The following is a 12391-nucleotide window of genomic DNA, read 5'->3' as shown; positions in this document are numbered from 1 at the left end:
CCACTTGTGAAGTAACTCCCTGCTCTCCATGTGTCAGTATATAATGCCTGCATCTGTAGCTTTCACTCTATGCATCCGAAGAAGTGAGGTTTTTACTCACGAAAGCTTATGCCCAAATAAATCTGTTAGTCTTTAAGGTGCCACCAGACTCTTTGTTATTTACTTTATTTGTACATTTTGTTTGTTAACTGCTTTAATGACTTTGGAAGGTTTTTCCTCCCCTCAAGATGGTGAATTTTAAGAACTTTTTTTTAGCAACATATGAAAATGCAAAATATCTTGAAAGACAAAAGTGAACAATATTCAAAATTTGTCTCCAACACTCATAACTGGGTAACATGATGCTGAGCAAAACGGCCACATTAAAAGCTATAATTTATAAATGGGAATATTACTTATATGACACAAGCACACTAGAAACCAGATTCTGTGCTGCACTTCGCAGAAGACACAACTTAGATGGGGAAACAAATTTGACTTTTTAACACCTTTGTACTTCCAAGATTTGAGGCTGGTCCAAAGGCTGGCATGGCTCCCACAGTAAGACAGAGGAGTTCCTATGGCTGTTTTAATTTACAGTGCCTTCAATGACTTTGTGGAGCCATCCCATGTCCCGTCATACTCCTGAAAGCCCCTATGTTGTTGGCTGCCAGGAGGGATGTTACTGGGCTCTTACACCAATACCAGTCTTCCTGGGGAACCACAGCGAGCATGGGGATTTCCAAGCTGGAGGCATCCATGCGGGTTACAGCCCCCTGTCACACCAAAGTATCATATCAGGGTGCCACACAGAATCAGATTCTGTGGGTTTGATCTTGTGTTCTTTAAGCACTCAAAACACTTACTGACTTTAAGAAAAATTATGGATGTACAAGAAATATTGCATTAGATCCCATGTATGTGAGAAGACATCTTACATTTGTTCAAATTAGACACAGAATGAATGTCAAGGTTCTTACTTACATAGCAGAAACAATTCCAAAATTTTTCAAGACACTGGGGGTATCTGTGCAGAATCAAGATGATAATCCATTCTATTAAGTATTTTATGGATGCTTGATTGTTACCAAATCCAGCCTGAAATATCTTGTCAAGAGTCCCAGTCAAAAAATTCTAAGCAAAATAAAATTAACCACCCCCATTGATTAGTCATCTAAAGTTTCATCAATAAATTTCAAAATCTTGCTAAACTACAAAAACCAAAAACTTTACAGTCATTTGTTCTTCAAATCTTGTTTGAAACACCTTAGAACAATCAAAGCAACAATATTTAATAGATACATTTAATATCTATATGCTACATGTTCACCAATGTGGGAAAAACTCTACTCTGTAGGGAGATACTGAAATATCTGGGGCCAAAAAGAAATATGCTGCAGAACTGCTGCTTTAGTCTCCTCTGCCCTATCTTGCCAAATATGTTAACCTCAACACACAGCAGAAGGTGGTCCTTTATTTTTCATTAAGAGGTAGCAAGGAAGTGCTATGTTTTTGTTTTTTTTAAATTATAACAGTATTAACAAAATACCTTATTTTCAAAACAACTCTTTTATATAACCAATTCATATGAAGTGGGAATAAAGAGCGAGTATCTTTTGAACTTTTACATAATTAAAAATTATATTGCTGTGCCAGAATTTAGGTCATCACTAACTGTTCTAAAGAATGAATGTAGCACCTATACAATTCTTTCAATGGCTTCTTTCAATTCTTTCCATGTGTTTTTATGTACATTATGACAGATTATCCAAACAGTACAAAATATTCCATTAGGAAGAAAAATAAATGAAATTCAAACAAGCACCAGAGGTTTAGAAAAGTAAATCCTAAACATTCTGAATATTTTAAATAGTAGTATTTTTATTAAATGAAAACTAAAATCAGCATCTGTCCATGATATTTAAGGGCACAAATCACTACAGTATCTAGGTGTTGGCTATACAGAATTTAAGGACTAAATCTTGCAAATGAATCCAACCTGTTCACATCCCAGACCTACTGAAGTCCATTTGCAGGATCCAGCATTAAGGCAGCACATACAGATAACTGTATTAGTCAGCCTTCATGTAAATAAATTAACAATCAAATCTGTTGTAATGTACATAAGTGTTACAACTAATTTTGTCTCTCTAGAAAATCTATCTTACATGAGAGTTCATGTTACAGAAATGAAGTTTATATTACACTGGACTTTTGGATGCCAAGTGCAAATATAGATCAAATATTTATGAAATTGCCTACTCCATTTAATATATTCAATTTTGCTTAACAAAAATTACATAAAATTACATAGTATTCCATTAAAAATAAAAGCAATTAGGTAATACCTGATCAAGTTTTGGAAAAATAACTAGCAGTGTTTGCCACAGCCGATTTTTAATTCTGTGTTGTAAAGAGTTCACATAATAGCGTGTTCTAGATTTGGACACCAATTCATCCTGAAAAGAAATTCAAAGTACATGTAATAAGTCTTTTAAACTTTTAAAATTTAAAAAAATGGATTAAACAGTAGATATAAGTGGTCTCTTCAATAGCTCTTCAAGTATTATTCTGAAATGTATTGGTTTTTTAGAATTACATTTTGAAATCCACACACAAAAAGTAACTGAACTTAGGAAGGATACTAAGTAAAATTAGAAGGTCATTCTTATCTTAACATACAAGCATACAAATCTTATGTGTTGAGATGAGAGAGAATGTGTTCAAAAGACTATTCAAAAACAGCACCTACAACATACAAGTAATTAACTCAAAATGCAGCATAAACAGAAACATGGATCCCAGTTTTCAAATTAGATTGCCTAAATTAGGGCACTCAAATTGACATTTAGTTGTATAAAAACTATTAAAGCTCCTACTTGCAGATATGAATATCCAAATGAAGAAACAAATTGTTTAGTTTCCAAATTGAAATTTGGGAATAGCGTTTTGATAATAATAATAAACACTGCAATAATTCAGTTCTGGAGTTTGGCTCAGCTTGTAACTGGAGTTCTAGTCAACAACAGAAACACGTTTGTATGAGAGAAAATAGGTCAAATAAATCAAGTATTAAGCAGCTGTCAATACAACACACACTAATTTAACTTTAGATCAGGCAGGCATTTCCTTACATATTCTCCTTTCTACTTATCGAAATATTTGACTGAAAGTATTTCCTATCTCTCTCTCTCTCTCTCTCTCTCTCTATATATATATATATAATCTGTGTGTGTAGTACTCTGGAGGTTCAATTTGCATGTGAATAGCATAACATGAACAAACTCATAATTTATTTACTGTTTTATTTGCTCGTTTTGTCCTATAGTTTTAAGAAATAAAGACTGCCTATATGAAATCTCTAGGCACCCTAAAGATTAAACTCATGTCCTTAAACTCATGACAGAATTGTAATATGTGCCCCTTAGGCAAAGAAAAACCCATGGCTGGCCTGTGCCAGCTGACTCGGGCTCGTGGGGCTCAGGCTGTTTCATTGCTGTGTAGCAGACTTACAGGCTCAGACTGTAGCCTGAGCTCTGGGACCTTCCCACCCTTCAGGGTCCTAGAACTCCAGTCCAAGACCATAAGTTTACACATCAACGAAACAGCCCCAAAGCCTGAGCCCCATGAGCCCTTCTCTTTTATAGCAAGGGGAATCCAGGTCTCATGCCTCTGCTTACTGCAACTGTGGCAGTATGTCAAAAGAAGAGAGCTGTCTCTTCAGATAACATAAAAGTTAAACACAGACCAAATAAATACGAGCAAGCCCTCTGCCAAATGGGATTTAAATTCTGGCACAAGGGTCCTTGGAATCTGCGGCAAGTTCTTTTCATTTTCTGTAAAATATAAAACTCATTGAATTAAATATGAAAATACAGAATACAACCAGGACAGTAGCCTGTGCATTATTTATTTTTATATTAAATTCAATTTATTTTATACTGTGCTCCCATTTGCAGTTTTTAAGTTTCCATGCATTTTTGAATTCACAATGCATAATTGCTCTGCAGAAGTTGTTTATGGGGAAGGTGGTGGCTTTGGCAGCTGGGTGGGGAACCGAAGTTTCTGGCATGAGGGAGGAGGGGGTTTGGTATTGTGAGGTAAATACATTAGCTGGACTTTCTCATAAAAATGATCAGCAGTGAAATAGTTAACATTGACACTTAAGGCTGGGCTTTTCAAGAGACCTATAGGGAGTTAAATGCTTAACTTCCCTTGAATTTCAATGGGAATTCAACACCTAATTCCCTTAACTCTTTTGAAAATCCCAGCCGAAACGAACATCTTTAGATTTTATATTTAACCACCATTGAAATGAATAAGGCAATTAATATATCTCAGAACTAAAGTTTCAGCCTATCCCCAGGAAAGGAAGACAACACTGAATTGGCTACTCTTGATTTACGTTTTCTTCACTCAAGTGAGCAATAGGATTTTTTTAAATTTCAAATCTGAGGTCAGAGTCTCAGATGGTTGAAGTTGAAATACCTTCACGGAAGTCTGTGGAGTTATGCAGATTTCCACTAGCTGAGACTCTGGCTCTTGATTTGTAAAAATACTCACATGCAACTGACATCTGGGCCAACTGCAGGAATGTTCATGTCAAGCAAATGTAAAAAGAGGCAGGATTATGGACAAAACAAGTTTATTTTTAAATCTGAATTAATATTAAGATAGTTTTTACTCTAGCAGTTGTGGGGGGTAAAGGGAGGTTGGAACTGGAAGAAAGAACTGGGGTTGGATGTCCCTGCCAAACATCGTGGAATCAGTAGGTAAGTAACTTGTTCATAGAATCATAGGATTGGAAGGGACTTCGAGAGGTCTTCTAGTCCAGTCCCCTGAACTCAAAGCAGGACTAAGTATTATCTAGACCATCTATGACAGGTGTTTGTCTAACCTCTTAAAAATCTCAAATGATGGAGATGCCACAACCTCCCTAGCAATTTATTCCAGTGCTCAATTACCCTGATAGGAATTTTTTCCCCAATGTCCAACCTAAACCGAACTTGTTGAAATTTAAGCCCATTGCTTCTTGTTCTATCCTCAGCGGTTAACGAGAACAATTTTTCTTCCTCCTCTTTGTAACAATCTTTTATGTACTTGAAAACATGGGATGGGAGGGATAGCTCAGTGGTTTGTGCATTGGCCTGCTAAACCCAGGGTTGGGAGTTCAGTCCTTGAGGGGGCCACTTAGGGATCTGGGGCAAAACCAGTACTTGGTCCTGCTAGTGAAGGCAGGGGGCTGGACTCAATGACCTTTCAAGGTCCCTTCTAGCTCTAGGAGATTGGATTGGATATCTCCATTAAAAACTTTTATCATGTCTCCCCTCCTCTTCTGTTCTCCATACTAAATAAACCCTATTTTTTCCAATCTGCCCTCATAAGTCATGTTTTCTAGACCTTTAATCATTTTTGTTGCTCGTCTCTGGACTTTCTCCAATTTGTCCACATCTTTCCTGAAATGTGGTGCCCAGAACTGGACACAATACTCCAGTTGAGGCCTTATTAGCACGGAGTAGAGCTGACTAATTACTTCTCATGTCTTGTTTACAACACTCCTGCTATCAGTGGTTCTCAAACTTTTGTACTGGTGACCCCTTTTACATAGCAAGCTTATGAATGCGACCCCCCTTATAAATTAAAAACACTTTTTTATATATTTAACACCATTATAAATGCTGGAGGCGAAGCGGGGTTTGGGGTGGATGCTGGCAGCTCGCGACCCCCCATGTAATAACCTCGTGACCCCCTGAGGGGTCCCAACCCCCAGTTTGAGAACCCCTGAGCTAATACATACCAGAGTAATGTTTGCTTTTTTTTGCAACAGTGTTGACTCATATGTAGCTTGTGGTCCACTGTGACCCCCAGATACCTTTCTGAAGTACTCCTTCCCTAGGCAGTCAATTCCTATTTTGTACGTGTGCAATTGATTGTTCCTTCCTAAGTGGAGTACTTTGCATTTGTCCCTACTGAATTCCAACCTATTTACTTCAGACCATTTCTCCAGTCTGTCCAGATCATTTTGAATTTTAATCCTATCCTCCAAAGCACTCGCAACCCCTCCCAGCTTGATGTCATCCACAAAATTTTCTAAGTGTACTCTCTATGCCATTATTGAAATCATTTATCAAGATATTGAACAGAACTGAACCAGAACTGATCCCTGAGGGACCCCCCTTGATATTCCCTTCCAGCTTGAATTTGAACCACTGATAACTACTCTATGGAATTCATCTGGAATTATAGTTTATATGACAATTTTACAAAGCTGTAAGATAAAACAAGTGATACTTCAAAATAGCACCCCAAGGACTGCCAAGCTGGCTTTCAGTCACTTTTGCGCTGTTCTGATCTTGAACCAGTTGTGCGCTGGTCTAGTCACCCAGCAGAACATAGAGTAGTTTAAAGTCTACTCTAAATTACACCAGCTGCCGATAGCCCTAAGGGGATGTCTCAGTAGCCAGGGACTGCTGGAGTGCATGGAAGCCCTAGATCAAGGCCCTACACCAGACACAGGAAAGGGATTGCCATAGGAGCTTACATGCCCCCAGAGGGTCTCCCTATCCTCTCATGGCAGCTTTGGAATGCTTGGTGCCAGCACTGGGGGATAGAGTAACTATAGGGTAGCTGAAGATTGGGCCTTCCACTGCCATCAGCCAAAAAATTATTTTTATAAGCCAAACCTCTTAGAAATGCTTACGAATAGCCTAGAGTTTATTGGACATGAAAGATATTAGACAACACAGTAGAAGGCAAGGGAAACCCAGCATTTTCAACATCGCCAAGCCAAATACAAATTCTCGAGACAATGATATTTATGTTTTGAATATGTGCAATGAAAAAAACAGCCCAGCACAAATAGAGTAACAAACCTGAGACTTGCCACTGTTACTTCCTCAGTTCTGGCTGAATAAACTCTAATCTCATCCTCAAGCAATAATATAGTCAGGAATATTCAAATCACACTGACAGGTCTTGTGGTGGTGGTAAAAAGATATTATTTATTGGATAAGGAGGTCAAAGCTAGAGATGCTTTAAAAAAAAGATTTTGACCATTCTATAATACCCCTTGAACTGTGAGTACCTTATATTTCAACTAATTAGTATGATATCAACATTATGCATATTAAATAACAACAGAAATTTACTTTATCAAGTAGTTTGATGACAAGGTCTTCCATAAACATCTTGTGCAATGTATTTGATCCATCCAACCAGCATAGAAATTTGACGGCACAAACTCGCACATAATGGTCATCTCTGTTTGTACTGTAAAACATTTTATTAACACAAAAATGAGAATGAACTAATTCAGATATTAAGCAAGCTGAACCTCATACATTATAAAAACCCATATATATTTATTATCTAAAATATTAATTTGATATTTTCATTTTATTAAAAACAAATATGAAGACAGAAAGAAGCTGGGGAGAGTCAAAGGACACCCCTAAAGGTTAGTATATTTTGCACAAGTACTTGGTATTATGTTAAAAGAATATGCATGTTTTAATCACATTATATGGCAAATGAAAATCTAAATTCCAAAATACATTCCCAACAGCAGGTAAATGTCTTCTAGAGTTCCATGTTACAAATGAAATACCCATGAAACATCGTAAAGAGATTTCTTTAGCGTCACAGCATCCATCTGTCAAGAGGGACTGGGTACTTGTATGATGCTGAAGCTGTATGTAGTGAAATTATGTGAACTACTCACCAACCAACTTCAATGTAAGTAACTAGCCGATATACTCTGAAAGGTTTCAATTGTGTGTGTATATATAGCTTTTCGTTCATTAAAACATTTATTTTTTCTTAGAAATAAGCACATTTTGAAAACCATATCTGGACTGCAAATTTCATTTTTACCATTTAATTCCCCCTATCCCCACATTCCTCCTTCATCCACACCACAATCAAGACAAAAGACATGATTCTCTTTCTATTAATAATGATTTTTGCCATACAGGCTTTACTCCTGCAAAGGTTTATGTATATGCTTACCTTTATGCATGTGAGTAGTTCCACTGACATCAACAGGACTACTCACATGTAAAGGTAAGAACATAAGCAGGCAGAAAGCCTACAAGGAATGAAACAATGGATCAGCAAGAAAAGAGGCCTCTTGGAGGCCAGACAGTGTAGGGGAAAAGTGAGACCTGCCAGAAGCCAAGCAAAGTTGGACCTTGCAAAAGAAAGCAAAATCAATAGTAAAAAGGTTCTTTAGCCATATATATATGAGAAGAAAACAAGGAAAGAGGAGTGGGGCCACTAAGCACTGAGGATGGGGTGCAGATTAAAGATAATGTAGGTATGACCCAACACATAAATGAAAATGTTGCCTCAGTTTTTAAGAGTAATGAGGAGTTTGGAGACAGTGGCAGGATAGCTAATGGGAATGAGGATATGAAAGTAGAAATTGCCACATCCAAGGTGGAAGCAAACTCGAGCAGTTTAATGGGACAAAATCAAGGGTAGGAGGGCAGCTAATCTCCATCCAAGAATATTAAAGGAACTGGCAAATGAAACTGCAAACCCACTAGGCAAGAATTTTTACTGACTGGAGAACTGCAAATATAGCACCTATATTTAAAAAAAAAAGGTGGGGGGGGCATGAGGAGGGAGAAGCAATCCGAGAAACTATGGGTCCATTAGTTTGACCTCAATTTTATGCATGATCTTGAAACAATTTTTGAAAGAGAAAGTAGTTAAGGACATAGAAGTAAAATGGTAATGGGAATAAAATACAACATGGTTTTACAAAAAATAGATCGTGCCAGACCCCAACCTAATCTCTTTCTTTGAGAAGATAAACAATTTTCTAAATCTAGACAAAGGAAATGCAGAAGATCTAATCTACCTGGATTTCAGTAAAGCATTTGATACAGTTCCATTTGGATAATTATTAGTAAACTGGAGATGATGGGGATTAATATGAGAATCAAAAGATTGATAAGGAACTGGTTAAAGGGGAGACTACAACGTGTCATGCTGAAAGATGAACTGTCACGCCTGAAGGAGTTTACTAGCGGAGTTGCACAGGAATCAGTCTTGGGCCAATCTTATTTAACATTTTCATTAATGACCTTAGCACAAAAAGGGGGACTGTGCTAATAAAATGTGCAGATGACACAAAGGTGGAATGTATTGCCAATACAAAGGAGGACCAGAATATCATACAGGAAGATTTGCACAACCTTGAAAACTGGAGTAATGGGAATGGGATGAAATTTAATAGTGCAGAGTGCAGGACATATACTTAGGGACTAACAACAAAAATTTTTGCTGTAACCTGAGGACGTATAAGTTGGAAGTGACAGATGACGAAAAAGACATTGGTATTTTGGTTGATCACAGGATGACTATGAGACACCAATGTGATGCAGCTGTAAAAATGCTAATGCATTCCTAGGATGCATCAGGCGAGGTATTTCCAGCAGAGATAAGGAAGTGTTATTACAAGTATACAAGGTACTGGTGAGACCTCATTTGGAATACTGTGTGCAATTCTCATTCTCCATGTTTAAGAAACATGAATTCAAACTGAAACAGGTGCAGAGAAGAGCTACGAGGATGATCAAAGGAATGGATAACTTGCCTTAGGAGAGGAGAGTTAAGGAGCTTGGCCAGAGAACGGCGGCTGTTGGCTGGGTGCCCAGCTCTGAAGGCAGAACCCCACCACCAGCAGCTGAGAGGTGAACGTGGCAATACCATACCATGCCACCCTTACTTCTGCACTGCTGCCTTCAGAGCTGGGCGGCCGGAGAGTGGCAGCTGCTGACTGAGGGCCCAGCTCTGAAGGCAGCAGCGCAGAAGTAAGTGTGGCAATACCATACTATGCCATTCTTACTTATGCGCTGCTGCTGGCTCTGCTTTCAGAGCTGGGCTCTTGGCCAGCAGCTGCCACTCTCCAGCTGCCCAGCTCTGAAGGCAGCAACACCACAAGCAGCTGCGCAGAAGTAAGGGTAGCAGTACCGCAATCCTCCCTACAATAATCTTGCAACCCCTACCCCACAACTCCTTTTGGGGTCAGGACCCCTACAATTACAACACTGTGAGGTTTCAGATTTAAATAGCTGAAATCATGAAATTTACAATTTTTTAAATCCTATGACTGTGAAATTGACCAATATGATAGGGCCCTAGTAATAAATGTTCCATTTACAAAATGGTGTTTGATTACATATGAATTAGAAGAAAGGGTACCCTGAGACTTTTGGAGTGAGTGATCTCAGCTCCAGGTTTTCATTACATTACAGACAACTGAGTATCAGACTGTCATATCAAACTCTTTGTAAACTGAGACCCTCTTGGGTGAGAATGCTGAAGCAATAAACCCCTAGAAGTGTCAAGTAAAGGCTGGCGATTGTCAATTAAGTTTTTAAGTAGCTACTGAAACTAGCTAGAAATGCTATTTGGGTGCAGAGGTGCTAGGGAGGACATATTTCCTTGGGTCTGGGTGGAAGTGTGTGTCAAGCTGCACAAAGGATCAATATTCTGGTGGCCATAGTTTTTCATTCAAATTCCCAGCTACAGCCATGACGGGAGGCAGAGTTTGCTCTTGAATTGTGCATATTAGACCAAACTGAAGAGTGGTCTACAACCAAGAGAACAGAGATCAAGACATACTGGTAATAATTAGGGCAGCCAAGAGATCAAAAAAATTAATCGCTATTAATCCCAGTTTTAATTGCATGTTAAACAGTGCAATTAAACTCCTGTTAAACTCCTTTTACTGAGCTAAGTGGGCTCTCTTCAGCTGAGCGAGCCCTTGTTTGCAGAGGAGAATGGATTTTACCTTAGGGACTCCACGTGTGGCAGGAGAGGTGAGGCTGGTGCAGGGAGGCGGAGCTCACCAGGCCCCTGTTCTCTATGGGATACCCCCAGAGGGGGCCGGAGGGGAAAATGGGGGGCGGGGCAGGGCAGGGCAGGGAGGGGTCGGTTCCCCATCCCCAGAGTGAGGGGCCAGGTTGTAAATATTGGGGCATGGCATGCACGTGGGGGTTTGTCATCTAGTCCAGTCCCCTGCATTGATGGCAGGATTAAGTATTATCTAGACAATCCCTGAATATAAACATACATTAAAACATGTATGATTTACTAGTATTTAGGATAGAGTTTATGACCATGTTCATAAGAACTTGGCTTTGAAGAACATACAAAGAATATAATTCCAACCCCTAGCAACAATGAAGGATGCAGTTATCATACATGTTAACTATAAAAAACATACCTTTCTGTGACAACATTTGCTGCACATTCATCTCCAAGATTTTCTACAAAGGCATGGACATCCTGAATGAGTCTTCTCAAATGAAAAGTTATTTGAAAGACGAAGAGAGAAAACACAATTAAGTGAATCTCAAAAAACTAAACCGAGTAGCTAAAAAGCACAAAATCAAATAAAATCACACATACATAATGAAAATCTAATTAAATGCAGAGTATTTTATACCTTTGATCTCGCCTAAATACCATTCCAAAGACACAGGCCTCCGTGATAAGTTCACTGTAGTTTCCAGCATTTGAGAAGGGATTCTCTAAAGCACCTGTGTCATCAGACGTAGGAAATAACCATGACTGACAGCAATAACTAAGCACTGTATTAAAGACTCCAGTTCTTGCAGTGGACATTTCAACTAGCTTGAGTATGATCTGAGGAGGGAAAAAAAAAAGAGATAAAAATCCTAACTCCCAACAAAATATCTAGATTATTTAAATCTTATTGTAGCTGTATTGGTCCCAGGCTATGAGAAAGACAAGGCAGAGGTGAGGTAACTTATTGGAAGTTATATACACCTTTCATATAGCAGTTGGTCCAATACAAGATATTACCTCACCTACCTTCTCTTTAGATTATTTAAATGTACTTGTAGTACTGATCCAATATGTTGGGCTTGATTTCTGAGACAGAGATTTGCTCAGCATAGTGGAGATGAGGGTGTCTTGGAGCCAGTTACAGTTCCCTAATTCTGAGGGCCAATGGCTGGGCAACAATTCACCCATTATGTGCATTTACTTCAATATATAAATAAGGCTACAAATTTTATCATAGAGATTGCAGAAGTCATGGAATCGGTGACTTCTGAAAACCTCCATGACTTTAGCCCGCAGGCGGCTGGGAGCAGCAGGGTCCCACCATCACCCAGGGCAGCCAGGAGCTGCAGGGTACCCCCACCACCCAAGGCAGCGGGAGCCCCAAGCTCTGAGGCGGTGTGGGTATCCAGCAGTTACCGGCCACCGCAGGTTGAACCCAGATGCCCCGGCCACCGCCGTCAGCGGGGTCCCCGCAGCTCCCCATCACCGTGGGCGGCTGGTGGGACTCCCATAGCTCCTGCCCGCTGTGGGTGCAGGATTCCCCACAGCTCCTCGCCACCATGGGCGCTGGGGGACTCAGAGCGGCCACGGG

At 39.3% G+C, this 12391-nt stretch overlaps 1 protein-coding gene across 1 annotated transcript in view; it reads right to left on the bottom strand.

Moving 5' to 3' along the window:
• Window positions 1–12391, bottom strand: part of TARBP1 (TAR (HIV-1) RNA binding protein 1) — a 116504-nt gene that overhangs the window by 24757 nt on the left and 79356 nt on the right. Inside the window, exons 19-23 of the mRNA XM_034766873.1 lie at window positions 11438–11637; window positions 11216–11287; window positions 7128–7248; window positions 2328–2438; window positions 964–1113 (exon numbers count right to left, since the gene is read on the bottom strand). Coding sequence (XP_034622764.1) covers window positions 964–1113; window positions 2328–2438; window positions 7128–7248; window positions 11216–11287; window positions 11438–11637 — 654 coding nt within the window. The remainder of the gene's footprint in view (window positions 1–963; window positions 1114–2327; window positions 2439–7127; window positions 7249–11215; window positions 11288–11437; window positions 11638–12391) is intronic.

The sequence above is a fragment of the Trachemys scripta genome, chromosome 3 (assembly GCF_013100865.1).
Source record: "Trachemys scripta elegans isolate TJP31775 chromosome 3, CAS_Tse_1.0, whole genome shotgun sequence".
Taxonomy (NCBI): Eukaryota; Metazoa; Chordata; order Testudines; family Emydidae; genus Trachemys; species Trachemys scripta.
This window is presented reverse-complemented; position numbering and strand designations above follow the sequence as displayed.